Source organism: Tachypleus tridentatus, chromosome 13, assembly GCF_004210375.1.
Source record: "Tachypleus tridentatus isolate NWPU-2018 chromosome 13, ASM421037v1, whole genome shotgun sequence".
Lineage (NCBI taxonomy): Eukaryota > Metazoa > Arthropoda > Merostomata > Xiphosura > Limulidae > Tachypleus > Tachypleus tridentatus.
The window spans coordinates 124,906,758-124,922,448 of record NC_134837.1 but is presented as its reverse complement, the minus strand read 5'-3'; the positions used below and the strand labels follow the sequence as shown (position 1 = coordinate 124,922,448).

General features: G+C 36.5%; 2 protein-coding genes across 4 annotated transcripts in view; both read left to right on the top strand.

Annotated features, from left to right (window-relative positions):
- Window positions 1-626: 626 nt before the first annotated feature.
- The window catches only part of LOC143237445 (glutaminase kidney isoform, mitochondrial-like), a 51,398-nt gene continuing 36,333 nt past the window's right edge, over window positions 627-15,691 (top strand). For both annotated transcript variants that reach the window (XM_076476692.1, XM_076476691.1), the window contains exon 1: window positions 627-1,131. In XM_076476692.1, coding sequence (XP_076332807.1) covers window positions 758-1,131 — 374 coding nt within the window. In that variant the 5' untranslated portion in view covers window positions 627-757. The remainder of the gene's footprint in view (window positions 1,132-15,691) is intronic.
- On the top strand, window positions 11,789-14,144 carry LOC143238232 (zinc finger protein 862-like). Of its 2 annotated transcripts, none has more exons than XM_076478289.1 (2): window positions 11,789-12,244; window positions 12,464-14,144. In XM_076478289.1, the coding sequence occupies exon 2, from the start codon at window positions 13,716-13,718 to the stop codon at window positions 14,103-14,105; it is 390 nt and encodes a 129-aa protein (XP_076334404.1). In that variant the 5' UTR covers window positions 11,789-12,244; window positions 12,464-13,715; the 3' UTR covers window positions 14,106-14,144. Both variants share the same exon structure in this region, with proteins under 2 accessions (XP_076334404.1, XP_076334405.1).

The window sequence follows — 15,691 nt, the reverse complement described above, 5'->3', positions numbered from 1 at the left end:
TGAAAGTTAAAGAATATCAACACGAAAATTATTTTTATGCAGAAAATTTTACACAATTACAGTTCAAAATTTACAAAACATATTTTTATTAGAGTATTTTGTGCATTTACATGCGTAGAAGGATCTCCTACTGTCCCTGTTCATTTGTGTTTATAATCGTGTTTTTAAAAGGGGATGTGAATTTTATTCTATAAAATTTAATTTCTCATTTTTTCACCTAAGATTTTGACTCATTTGCACCAACCGTCCAAACAAATTACAGTAAGGTGTTGAACTCTTTCTTTAAAATAATATTTTAGTAATTTTGTTGTATCATATAATTATTTTAAACTTTTCGAATGTCACAGATCTGTTTTATTTACGTTTACAGAACAACTTAAATTTACGAATAATAATTAATATTTATATAGTGAAAAGTTATTTACTGTAATGTACCCGATAAAAAAAGTTTTATTCCATTGTTACTATTATTATAAAAGTCTTATCTTAATTGTCTGCTAGAGGGCACGAAAGTTCTGATTGCTGTTTGTTGCTTATGACGCTAACGCTACAGTTCGAGTCATTTGATTGCTGCCGAAATTATTTTGCGAGACAAAAAAAAAGGAGGAGCTACTTAAAAGAAGTGCCTTTTACTGTAGGATTATCAGAAATTTGCACTAAACAGCAACATATAGTCTGTCTTAATACCGTCGACGAGAATACTGTCTGTTGAAAGAATTTATAATCAAGTACTTGTGTTGGTAGCCTGAATCATTCGATGTGTTTCATAAGGTGTCGCTTGGTGACTTCAACGCAATGCGTTTTGTTGTGGGGATTCTCGAAAAATGCATATACCCAAATACCATTTATTTTTGGCTATGTTTCGAAAGTTGCGTTAAGATATTCATCAAATAAACTGTATAGATATTACGGGTTAAATACTTTGAGTTCACGTAATATTAAGCCTGAAATCAGAAACATTCTCCCAGCACAGATTCACACGTCAACAACGACGAGTTTGTCGCATGCAGACCGGATTTTTATGCCAGTAGAAGAATTCGTTCGCGCAAAAGAGAAGAAAAAAAATGGAGAAAATAATTATCAGGATCAAAACGCTAAAGCAGATAATAATGATAATGAAGGAGTGTCTAGGTAAGTTCCTACTTAACATTCTATTGACGTTGGGCCATGTCAACTGTACTGGTTATTGTGTGTGTGTTCTACTCATTTCATTTCTTGATTATGTGTTTTCACGATAAAGAATTTTCATGTGTATAACAGAAGGCCCTTTTTAAGAAATATATATATGTATGTGTGTGTGTATTAAGTGAAACGAGGCTTATTTAGTATTTGTTGTTTATTCATTGTTTTGCAATAACTATGATCTATCCGTTTAGGCTTACCAGAAAAATAAATTATTATTTTCATTTTTCGTTATTGACTCTAGTTTATGAACACGCGATTTTTAATCAGTATACGTATTTTAGAAGCCAGTATAAATTTTTTCATCACAATAAAACATCGTCACAGTACTTTTATGAACATTAAACGTTATGTTTTCACTAAAAAAAACTGATCAAATTTACGAACTTTTATTTGCGTTTTGGATGAAAAAAATGCTATTTAAAGTTGAGATTAATTATTGTGCTTTTAAACCTTTCGTTCGCTATCTTCAGTCTGTTCAAAATTGCTTTATTTGCGTTTATAAACATTTTGTTTTTGTTTTTGTTTTGTCTTCAGCGGTTTCATTAATATATATAGACTCGTTTCTTTTTTACTCTAAGAGTAGCCCAAGAGTTGGCGGTTGGTGGTGATGGCTAGCTGCTTTCCCCATCGAGTTATACACTACTAAATTATGGACGGATAGCGCAGATAGCCCTCGAGCAGCTTTGCGCGAAATTAAAAAAAACAAACAATCTTTTTTCTCTAGATTAGAAGTATTTATGAGAATGAACTTACAAGCATTTAGTTGTTGTTTTTTTAATTTTGTATTATATAGGTAATGAAATAGAATAATTCCGAGTGGTAAAACACCCGAAATACATGATTTCTATTACTAGAAAAAATATTGTCAGCACATATTATATTTATAAAATTGTATATATCGTGTTAAGTCTGAAAGTAAAATAACATATTTTACTTTAGAAATGGTTTAAAAAGATAAAATACCTTTAATTCTACGAAATATAACATATAATTTTGTACTTCACCCGATACAAACATTATCAACAGTAGAATTAAAAATGAAATATAAGAAAAAGGGCTTTTAAAACTAATCTAGCTAAACTTTAGAGCATGATTTATTTGTAAACGTATTTGTTTTTATAATTGTTTTATTCACGAAACGTTTTTAAATCTTACGACTATAAAAATTCCAATTGTGCTCGTAAGGTGGCTTAACGGTATACTACATCGGCGATACAGAGAAGATCTAAAGCTCTGTCAGTATATATTTTAGTGACCGTCAATGTATGTATTCTGTGATATTCAGCAGAGACGTGCCCGTACATTCCCAACCACGAGATACTCGTATTACAGTAACTGTTTTGTATTTGTAAGTGATATAAATAGGGGTTTATTCAAGTTGTTTTATTGATTTATTGTGGATAACGTAGAAGTATTTATATTATTTCTGTCTCAGCATCTGAGAACAAGAATAACATATGAAGGTTTGTTTCTTTACGTAATACGGTTTTAAACACCCTATGTTGTTATTACTATACGTAACGTACAAAAGTACATTAAACTGTCAGTTTACTATTTTGTTTTACAACTACAAGAAGTAACAATAACAAGTGTTCGTAAGGACTTCGAAATGTTTGGAAATTTAAAAAATAATGCACTTTCTATAACTTTGCGCGAATATCCGAAAACCAGCCAACAAACAAACATCATGAATACGTTAAAGTATGATAGAGGAAATTAGGTTCTGTACTGTGTTTTTAATGTGAGTTTCGAAGGCTTTTACGTCACACTATACGAAGGCTGTTCAAAAATTACGCGGACTGTTTGAATTGCGCGGCTCCAGTTGGTTTCAGGGGAATCCGCTTGGTGTCGCTAGGTTCGCACAGATCAACTGATTACGACGCCATTTCCCGATTGCAGATATCTTCATTTGTGTATTAGCTACGCGTTTTAAGTGAAGTGCGATTTTTTCGTTTGGCGGATTTCAGAATGAATGACCTGAAGGAGCAACGACTTGCTGTGAAATTTTGTGTTAAACTTGGAAAATCTGCAACTGAAACTTTTGCAATGCTTAACACGGCTTACGGTGATGTTGCTATGAAGCGTACGACATGTTTCAAGTGGCATGAACGTTTTAAGGATGGTCGACAGTCCATTGAAGATGATGAGCGTCCTGGACGTCCTTCCACGTCAACTGACGATCCACACGTCGACAAAATCAACACCCTGGTGCGGGCAAATCGACGTCTGACTGTCAGGGAGCTTGCTGAAGACTGTGGGATATCAGTTGGATCTTGTTACGAGATTTTGACCGAAAATTGAAGATGCACCGCGTTGCTGCGAAACTTGTGCCTCAGAACTCGTGCGTTTTTGGCCAAACACTCAATCACTGTTCTTCCCCCCCCCTACTCACCTGACCTTGCTCCTTGCGATTTTTTCTTGTTCCCCAAACTCAAAAGACCCTTGAAAGGAAGAAGATTTGAGACGATTCCCGAGATTAAGGCAAATGCGACGAAGGAGCTGGAGGACATTACAAAAGAAGCGTACCAGGACTGTTTCAACAAGTGGAAACACCGTTGGGATAAGTGTGTGTAGGAGAGTACTTTGAAGGGGTCCCAGGCCTGTAACTTCTAAATAAAGTACATTTTGTTTTATGACGTCAGTTCGCGTATTTTTTGAACAGCCCTCGTATAAGCATAAAAATATGTTCGTTTAATCATTAGCAGAATCAGATAGAAAAACCAGGTCTATGTGAGACATTCATCCTGGTGAAGTTAAGCTCAGAATAATTTTATAGTAAATTACTGGTTTTAACTCATGTACTATAAAACTACAGTGCAATCTAATATCGGGCCTTGCATATTATTATCGCTTTTTTTTTTTTTTTACTTTACTTTACTTTACAAAAATACAAGGGCTTCCAGAGGTCCCAAGGATATAAAGTTTCTTAAAGAATCTGGTCAACCATCCAAAACGAAAAATGTAAAGTGGTGTTACAAAAGTCAGAGTGTGAAATTATTCATTATGTCTGAATAAAAGGCTAAGTGTAAAATTAGTAACCACAAAACCACCTAAGTGGGGAATCGATCGTTACATGTTATTTGTTATGGTCATATGTTTTACAAGCCTAATTTGGCAACTAGAACTTTAGAAAAAGCTGCGAGAATAAAGAAATACAGTTGTAATTGAGGTCATACCATGTACACAAGTGCTTTCGAAAGCTGGCTCAAAACTAGGCCCTTCAGTATGTTTTTGAGTTACCAATGAAGATAGAAGTAGCCTGAATTGAATTGAATTTAACTTGTGAATATGATTTGCAGTAGTCGTGACGTGATAAAGGTTGGAATTTAGAAGGAAATCTAACAATAATCGGTTCGTGTTTAGTGTAATGAATCGCTTCGCTGAAATGAAAATAAAAACTAGCTTCGGCGTTAAAGTGATTACCTAAAGCCATGCCCATACGAACATACGCACTTAGGAGACAAATTTTAGAAAGAAGGAAGGCCCGGCATGGCCAGGTTGGTTAAGGCGTTCGACTCGTAATCGAAGGGTCGCGGGCTCGAATCTCCGTCGCACCAAACATGCTCACCCTTTCAGCCGTGGGGACGTTATAATGTTACGGTCAATCCCACTACTCGTTGGTAAAAGAGTAGCCCAAAAGTTGGCAGTGGACGGTAATAACTAGCTGCCTTCCCTCTAGTCGTACACTGCTAAATTAGGGACGGCTAGCGCAAATAGCCTTCGTGTAGCTTTGCGCGAAATTCAAAAACAAACAAACAAGTTTTAGAAACAAGGAATGTATGATATTGTTTATACATACAGATGTTAAAAAAGAGGGCGCCGGTGTGCATCATATTTTGATGCCGACGTTCTTAAAGAAGATATCTCCAGTGTATAGTGTGTATTAGTTTATAATTACGCACAAAGCTACACAAAGGACTATCCGTGCTCTGCCCACCACGGGTATCAAAACCCGATTTATAGCGTTATAAGTACGAAGACATAACGCTGTGCCACTGGGGACCGCTATGTATTAGCTGGTCAATTTATATGAAGGTTAATTGTTGTCTTTGATAACAGAACATTTTTTATGGAATAGACCGTGTTTGTTTAAAAATAAATATTCAATTTAATGCTTTCATGGGGTACGTGAGGGAGCCGAAAATTTCCCTGTAATACGGAATTTTCTATTCTATACCGAGGGGAATCGAACCCCTGATTTTAGCGTTGTAAATCCGGAGACATACTGCTGTACTGGCGGGGGGTAGGCAATATCCGTGTATTGTGGCTCGTATACTGTGATTATTTTATTCTATCAGCAGAAATGTCAAGTTTGTTGGTGGCATTTTTTTAAATTGTTTAATACATATATAGTAGAAAGATTTTTATTATTTTTTTTGTTATTATTGTTATTTATTTTTCTATTATTTAAAATTTATATATTTTTATTTTTTTTTTTTATATTTAAAATATAAGTTAACTGGGGAGAGATATTTAGGACTAGCTTCATCAGGTATGAGGTACCTGTCTTGTTCGCATAGTAATTCGTTTTTCATCCAATTTTTATTAAAGTACATTATTGTAATATGTAGGAGTCTATCTGGTATGGTTGGTATGTTCGAGTATTTGTGAATGAACTGGGATGATTTAGTTATTGGAACTCTGTATGCAGTTGTGAGGAGTGTGTTTTGGATTGTTTGTAGTTTGGTTGTAATTATTTTATTGCTCACAGTTATCCATGCTAGAGCTGCATAATCTATTACAGGTCTAATATATGTTTTATAGATTTTTAGTATGTTATCTGTAGATGCTCCACTGTTTTTACCAGTTAGACTCCAAGCATAGTTAGTTCTTCGCCAGACTTTATTTTTAATTTCGTTCACATGATTGATCCAAGTTAGTTTTGAATCATAGGTCAGACCTAAAACTTTTGCCGATGGGGCAATCTGGAGTAGAGTGCCATTCATGTATAATTCTGGCTGTTGTTTTTTGTGTTTTGTCAATTTCGTAAAGACTACGAGTTGTGTTTTTGCTTTGTTTGTTTTTTTTATTCTATATTTTTTTACAGTATTCACTTATTCTATTTAGTTTCGGTTGTATGTTAGAGGCTGCTATCGTGGGTGTTGCGGCACTTTTCCAGACTGCCACATCATCTGCGAACTGTGAAGAGAATCCATGATTTGTATTCTTCAGTGGCATATTGTTTACATACATGATGAAGAGTATAGGGCTAACCACCCCTCCCTGAGGGACACCAGCTTGTGGAGTAAAGTATTCAGAAAATATTCCTTCAACATTCACTCTACACTTTCAATTTTCCAAAAAGTTAGATAACCAGCGAATAATTCCTCGCGGTAGTTCCATTTCATTCATTCGGAACCTTAGACCATTGTGCCAAACAGTGTCGAATGCTTTCTCGATATCAAGGAAACATTTGCTACTTTTATTGTTTGTTTGTTTTTGAATTTCGCGCAAAGCTACACCAGGGCTATCTGCGTTAGCCGTCCCTCATTTTGCAGTGTAAGACTAGAGGGAAGGCAGCTAGTCATCATATCACTACCCACCGCCAACTCTTGAGCTACTCTTTTACCAACAAATAGGGATTGACAATCACATTATAACGCAACCACGGCTGAAAGAGCGAGCATGTTTGGTGCGACAGGGATCCGAACCCGCGGATTACGACTCAAACGCCTTAACCTACCTGGCCATGCCGGGCGTGCGCTACTTTTAACTTATAAAGTATTAAAATAACACTTCGGACCTTGTTATCAACATGAGGAAAATGTTTAGGTTTGATTTTTATTAGAATAAACATTACAAAAAAGGGGAGAATGTAAAAGCAGTGATATTGAAATGTATCATTTATGAAATTATAAATGTTTAAGATTGCATCGCTGTTCGTTTATCATGGTATGTAAATGCTTTGTGCGTCATTATTAACAACCGAAGGTTTTGTAGGTTGTTTTAATATATCACCAGGAGTCAGAATTGGTTTGAAACTTTTTTTATTTCTTGATATTTCTGAAGAAATATTCAAGCGGAGGAAAATGTCATAACTTCATATTTTATATATCTTAGTTTTGTTTTCAAACCAGGGGAAGTTGTACGGAGTGGATTTTATTTTATTTTTAAAATTATCGACAAAATATTCAAACAAAAAGTGACTTTAACAATATGTATCCAGAGATTATATATGTTGTTGTCTAATGGCACCAGAGGGCAGCATGGAATAATTTTTAACACTTGCCAGAAAATATTCAGCAGTAAAAGTGACGACAACAATATGTAGATATCTGCACGTATTAATATCCAGAGGTTATACATTTTATTCTTGTGTGTCACCAGGGGCATTATGGAGCACTTTCTTTCAGATTTATCATGAAATATTCACGCATATGTTACGTTCACAAACAAAACTGGAATGGGATCAAACTGTATATAAAAGCAGCATGTGTTAAGCCTACTTATCAGAAATTTCGAAGAAGCGTATCTCTCTATATATATTTAAATATTTCTAATTTAAAATATATTCTGTAAAGTTCACTTTTATTGTTTATTTTTCTATGTTACATTTTACCCACACAAAAACAGCACGTGTAATACACATATATTAATATTGAAGTGCACACATTTTACCCACACAAAAACAGCACGTGTAATACACATATATTAATATTGAAGTGCACACAGTTTATTAGGAAGGTTAAATTATTCTTAACATTTCAAACACTGAAAATTTCTGATATTTTCCTTTTTCTCTTGTTTTCCTCGTGTTCTAGTTTTATAAAGAAGATGTTTTTTGCGATCAACTTTCAAAATAATTGCATCTGATTTCTACCAAATGCCAGCGAGTTCTATGTTTAAGCTCGTGACATTGAAAAGTAAAAGTTGGAAAACACAAGAGTCAAGTAATAACTTCGGTGGTTCTAAAAATGAGAATATCCTCAATTCTCGTTCTTTGCCATAAATATTAATGTTTTCAGTCACGTGGTCCACAAGTTGTATATTGATGTTTTTTTTAGAATTTTATCTTCTCGAGTTTTTTTCTTTTTTTATTTCTTTCCATTTGCACGTTATGGATTAATTTAGAAACTGAGGTTGGTCGTAGAAAACTAATTAGTATACCGGGCTGCTCATCGTCAGATTTGAAGCTTGACCCGTTGTACATGCTACACATTTTCATGTTTGGCTTTGTAATTGTGACAGTAAAACATACTATTAGGTTAAGAGTAAGTCGGCCCGGCATGGCCAAGTGGTTAAGGCACTCGACTCCTATTCTGGGGTTGCGGGTTTGAATTCCCGTCACACCAAACATGCTTGCTCTTTCAGCCGTGGGGGCATTATAATGGTACGGTCAATCCCACTATTCGTTGGAAAAAGAGTAGCCCAAGAGTTGGCGGTGGGTGGTGATGAGTAGCTGCCTTCCCTCTAGTCTTACACTGCTAAATTAGGGACGGCTAGCGCAGGTAGCCCTCGTGTAGCTTTGCGCGAAATTAAAAATCAAACAAGAGTAAGTCTAGCATAACCTAATAATTAGAGTCACTAGACTCGCAATTTAGACTCCGAACGTGTTAGCCCTTTTTAGCCGAGGAGGGGTAGTTAAAATTTAATGTTCAATCCTATTCTTCGTTGGTAAAGATTAGACAGTGTGTGATGTTTAATATCTGCCTTCGCTCTAGTCTATCACTTCTAACTTAGGGACGGCTAGCGTTTATTTCTAAAACAAATAAACGACTGAAGCAGCCGAATAAGCGGTGGGTATTGCTAACTGGTTGTTTCTTTATGGTTAGCAGTTTCTGTGTCCCCCAAAAGTTGAAAATCTTAATACCTCTTAGCAAATAGAATTAAACAGAAGAGTCATATATCAGAGAAAAATATGAAATAAGATTACTTGTTTTCAGTAGTGTTGATCAGTGTTACCAGTGCGTTCTGATTAAGGTTAATCAAACTGTAAGATCATAGGGCCAGTTCTGTCCAGCAAATTTGATAAAGTACATAATGTAACAAGTCGAAAAAATTCGTGATGAGAGAAACCCACTTGAAGTAAAAATGTATCTCAAGACAGCTGGTATGGGTATTGAAACTTTTATTAAAATAAAGTAGAAAACAGCGTTTCGACCTTCTTAGGTCATTTTCATGTTAACAAAGAGAGATTTTGCAAGTGACTGTACATCGACCCAGCATGGCCAAGCGTGTTAAGGTGTTCGACTCGTAATCCGAGGGTCGCAAGTTCGAATCCCGGTCGCACCAAACATGCTCGCCCTCCCAGCCGTGCGGGTGTTATAATGGTACGATCAATCCCACTATTCGTTGGTAAAAGAGTAGCCCAAGAGTTGGCGATGGGTGGTGATGACTAGCTGCCTTCCCTCTAGTCTTACACTGGTAAATTAGGGACGGCTAGCGCAGATAGCCCTCGAGTAGCTTTGCGCGAAATAAAAACAAAACAAAACAAAAAAAACAACAAGACTGTGAATATGCCCGGCGACCAGGGTCATAGATCCTGGAGGGGATGGGGGATACATCCACCCCTTCATTTTAGGTGGGGGTATGGTGCATACAATCATCCCCCCCTACAGTTTGGTCTGTTGAATTGTTTTATTGCATCACAGGCCTAAAAATTGTGTGTTTGTTCTTGTAATTCTCGTGTTGTTACCAATCGAATTACATAATTAGGCCTAGATGTAGGCTTTTTCAGTAGCCGAAATGTACATCTTTAATATAGGTGTGCTTCTAAGCTTTTCGATCTAGCGATAGTTCGTAAGTATCAGTCAATAGGCCTAAGTATCGTGGCAACAAGATTACTCTGTGACTGCATGTTTACAGCTTTCAGGTTCACGTAATCAGAGATTACCAATTTGCAAATTGAACAGTCCACATAAGTGGTTGCAAAAATGATCTCCCCATCGGGTGTAAAAACTCTACGCCCCTGCCGGCGACGGTCAGTTGCAGATTCTCTCTTTGTTAACCTGAAGATGACCTAAGAAGGTCGAAACGCTGTTTTATACTTTATTTTAATAAAAGTTTCAATACCCATACCAGCCGTCTTGAGATACATTTTCAAATCAATAAAAATGTGCAATTTTATTTGTTACAAAGCTATTAGGGTTGTTTTCCGCTTTCTCTGATTTTGAATAACCGACGAGGAGGAAGACAATTTTTATAATGCACACATAACTTAAAGTGTAAGTAGTATTCTTTTTTATTGCATAGATTGGAACCCGGATAGACAACTTTGACATCTCGAGATTTACCACACGGCCAATCCGCGTTTGAAAAATGTGCTGAATTATTTGTTATTAACGATGTTTTCAACTGTGAATGTCACACTTATTCCCTCATATTTGCTGAATAAGGACATTTTGCTACACAGTTAACTCCCGGTCAAATTCATTCATTCTTTTCAAGCCTCTCCCTCTCCCACACATACCCACCCACCGACAAGAGCGTGCGAAATTTATTCGGTCACAAATCAACTATTCTGGTCAGTATTCTCGCGCCCTCTATCAGTAGATTTGAGCTGAGCTTTTTGTCGGATTTTAGTGGCAACTGTCATTATTTACGACCGAGAGAGAACAAAAGTTTGAAACACAAACATATTTAATCCTTATTCTACCTGTCATAATACTTTAATATTAGGTATATTACATTTCTAAACACGTTTTTTATGTAATTCCTTAGGGATTTCTAAATTTGAAAGATCATGTGATAACTGTATTTCGACCATCCCATCTTTGTCGACGATTCGTTTCTCTCAGTCTAGAGCTCTTCAGACCGACTGGAATACAACAAACACAGCAGTGGTTGAAACATTAGTTGTATAAGACATTTGATGCAATAATCGGCCTAACAATATTGTCTTTTGACAAGTATAATTACAGTTGTTCTATTCCGACTTATAAAATGCGTATATACACACACCAGAACAAAAAATTATTATTGTATAATAACACTTCTAAGTTGTGATAAAGTTGGATATTCCATTAATGAATAAATATATCCTAGGCTTCCGCTAGCCATCAGCCACATCGCCACTGGCGAAAGAAAAACAGCCTGTGGCTAAAACATCTAGTGTTGGTTTCGCCACAGTAACGAAAGATAATACTTTTTCGGTCTTGGATGGTTTTCCTTTATTTATTCTGCTCAAGCTTCGGTCTTAACAGCTTTCGTGGTTTTTATCGCCATCCACACCATTAATGATGACAAATGATCAGAGGCGCCCCCCAGCGAGTTGAAGAAACAAAAAACATCTTTAAAAACTACCACTCACTGTAATCTATATTTTCTTTATATATGTATTTTTATGATTTCAAGGATATGACAACTAACAAATTAAATTAAAAAATATATATATTACTCAGCTGTGCTAATGATTTCTTTTATTTCTTATGCTACATGTTTGATTCTGTCCGTGGTATAGAAACAGTAATCAGAGAAAACCTGACTTTCGTCAAATCAACATATGGTCTGTATCAAAGGGGAAATCCCAAGTTTTGTTTGGCATGTGTTTCAATTGAGATCATGACAACTCCTAGATCAGATAAAAAAAGAGTCTAAACAGTTAGATATATCAAGCGTTTTTCAAAAGAAGGTCGAAGCAACAACATCAACTGATGGTGGGAAATCCACTTCCAAACGAAAAGACAGTTCTGAAGAAACTGAAGCTTCCAGCAGTGATCAGACTGTCGGTGTGAAAAAAAAAAATATATATACCCGCGATTTTCACAGAGTTGTTAAAGAAACTTGGTTTTCACAGTTTCCTTGGCTGGAACATGTTTCCCAACAAAATACATTTCATTGTAAATTATGCAGGGACAACAAAAAGACAAATATTTATGCTACTACTGGGAAAACTGCTACTATGCCTAAAAAATACGACTTGGTGAAGCATGCAAGGTCAGAAGATCATCGCAGTGCAGTAGCATCACAAGTTTTGAAGGATATGTCAACTGCTGCTGTGAATGTGTATGTGGGGTGTAAAGGTGGCATTCTGGCACAGTTGGCCACATTACTTGTACAAGCAAAGGAAGCCATCTCAACTGTGAAGTTTCATTCCCTCCTTTCATTACAAGTATTCAATGTAAGAATATTCTTCATTCTAGTATTAATAAGATACTTTCTGTTTTCTACAGTATTTTCTTAAAACAAAAGGCAATTTGACAATTTTATAAAAGTGAAAGATTTTGAAAATATCTATCAAAAATTAAGTAGCTAGCCAACTCTTCCAAATATCTTTGTTTATTACTTTAATTGGTGGTCTTATTTCAAAACACAATTTCTTATATTTTTTTTTTAACAGGGAGTGATCTCTCTAAAGAAACTACAGACTCAGTCACAAAGTAGAACAGAGAGTTTCATATACACCCACAGCCAGTCTCAGAATTATATGTACAGTGCCCTAAATCATGTAGTTCAGGATGAAATACAGGCAGACTTTCGGGCATCGCCTTGAAGCAGATGAAGCAACTGATGCAAGAAACACCTCTATACTGATAATTTATATCAGGTATCTTTCATCATTAGGTGAGGTTACAAGTCGATTCTTGCTGTGCGTGAGCTGACCAACACTGGGGCTGATTCTATTTACAACACAATGCGCTCAGTCATGGCAGATTGAGGATTGTTTGATGTTGACTTGGTTGGACTTACAACTGATGGTGTAAATGTCGTGGTGGGAATAAAAACAGGTGTTGCTACAAAATTTAAGGAGAAATGCTCCTGGATAATAACAAGTCATTGTTTGGCACACAGATTACAGTTGGCAGCTGAAAAGGCAGCAAACCAGGTGCCATACCTTCTGAAGTACATTTTAGTTTTGAACCAGTTTGCAAAAAGCCTGAAATATTCTCCCAAGTTGTGTCGGGTTTTGGAAGAGAGCAAAGCAACAAAGTCAAGCAAGTGTTCTTCACATAATGACTCTATTTTAATGACTCCGTCCAAGCACTAGTCAACTGTATTGCATCTGTGATAAGCTGCCTGCAGGTCGTAGCAATGGAACATGGTACTCCAGACCGAGCCTTGCTACATGGTCATGTCCAGCAAATGTCATGTTACAGCTTTGCCATGATGACATTTTTTGGCTGACGCTGTTGGCATTCTTGGACTTTTGTCAAGATCTCTACAGAGAGCTGATTTATCTTATCATCAGGCTAAAGCAATTATTAATGGGCCAATTCAGTCGCTGGTACACATCCCTGGTCCTTACACACAGACTCCACTGAAGGAACTCCCACAAGCTCCTGATGCCAGTAATTACACTTTTACAGAGGCCATGACATCAAAGATATTGATAAACAACGTGAAAAGTACAGATCAGTTGCTGAGTCATTTGTTGAAGAGGTGGTTACAAGACTACAAGTAGCATTCCCAGACACTAACATCATGTCATTTTTTCAATATTTAGCTCATGTCACAGCAGAGCAGTATCTGATGAGGATGATCTGAAGAAACTCATCCATCACTTCTCTCCTTTCGTCAATGAGGATGAGGCACTGACTGAATGGCTGCTACTAAGGAACATACTGGAACAGGATGCTCACAAAAACAGAAACATGAAGAGCTTCTACAAGGAATACATCCACCAGACCCGTCAAACTTTTCCAAATCTGTCTCAGCTTGCAGCAGTTGGATTATTAATCCCAATTACATCTGTTGACTGTGAGCGGGGAATTAGCAGGTACAACAGCATCAAAACAGATGCCAGGGGCAGTCTGTCTGTGGCCAAAACAGAAATGTTACTGAATTTATCCATGAAGTCCAAACCTTTAGATCGTTTTAACTTCGACTCTGCATTCAGATACTGGGTCACTCACAAAGACATACGTGGGTGCCATTCCCTGTTGAAGAATTGTGCTTCGGAACCTCAGGTGTCAACTTCTTCCACATCTTCTGTTGAGAATGATTTGGCTGAAGAGCTGCCATTGGATTTATCTACTTACTAGTCATGCTACTGTATTCTAGTTTTAAGTCATTTTTTTGTTTCTGTGTTATTTTGAGAAATGTATCTCTTTATTTTCCTCTTTATCATGTTTATTTTGTTAGTTTTGTTTTTTTTTTGGCGGGGAAGATTGCTGGGGAATAAAAAATAGTACAAAACTTAATGTCTTGTAGATTTTCACATAATTACAACTATTTTTTACTGGATGGAAGTGATGCATATTAAAAGTCACGCACCACACAGTTTTTGGCGACTTAAAATTATGGTTAAACAACTGTCACTGTGGCCAAAAGAAAATTATTCTGTTTAGCCACAGTGGCTAAGAGAGTTATTTTTCTAGTGGAAGCCCAGATATCATAAAAAATATTTTTTAAAGGTAATACGTGCATATATACGTATACGTAGCAATGGTGCTGATGGAAACCTAAGTACTTGTCTTGATGGTTAACGTTGGTTTGGAATTTTGACACGACTTAGTCTCGATAACCAAGGGCATACAAAGTAAAAGCAAAAACTACACGTTACGTAATTTCACGTGATTGTGTTACTTTAACCTGGGGTTGTGAACTGATGGCACGCTTGTAATGGTGACATTCGAGGTTATTTTATTTGGTACATAGTATCTTCCATGTTTGGGGACATTGCCAAATTCTTAGAGTATCGGGCTGCTAACCGAAAATTTAAAATTCGAGAAGTGATCTTTAAAGCACGCTCCGCCATATCGGCATTGAGCGCGTTATAAAAGTGAACAGTCACTGCTGATCTTGGGCCTAAAGAACTATATAAAACCATTTTAATGGCAGGTTCTGTTGGCTGATTGATCCTCCTCCGACCAGTAGGAAATTAGGGCTAGCTGCGCTTGGACCTGAGAGTCTCTGACCTGGCCGTTTAGCATAACATGGTACTGTTCAGGTGGAAATTTTCAAATCTTACTCCATCTGCAATATACCATTTACACAGAAGACGTAAAAACTTCCTGGTGAATATTTTGAGTGTATTTACACGTTCGGAACCTGTTGCTTCTGGTTCCACTTTAGAAAAGAAAAGAGTATATCAAATCGTCGTTTTTAGTTTAACGTATTTGTATTTTCAGAATGCTTTCGTGATGCTATACAAAGGCTATCTGATAGATTAGAGGGGACGTAGATAATAAACAACACCCACCACTAACTCTTGGGATACATTTGTCTCGTTCTAATAATGGGGTTTGACTATCACGCTTAGAGCGAAGTGCGGAACGCGTTTTTGGAGGAATGGAACACGATGTATAAATACCGGATTCGTAGTCTCGACCACGCTGACTACTGGGCATTATTTGACTACGTTGTTATAACAAACAACATTAAAAGTAACAGAAAGAAAAAAACAATGTTTTAATAAAACGATATGAGCTGACATTTTGTGTGTGTTTCTGAGTTAATTAAGTTTAAGTTCTCGGTATATTTTGTTATCACTTCAACAACGTATCGAATTACGTCTAGTTCACCGTAACTGTGTTGTAATCAGTTTCGTGGTCCACTGCTCGCATATTATCTTATTACCGTGACGGCAGTTCAGTGTGCGACCACGTGAAGCGGTGGCTGATGATAG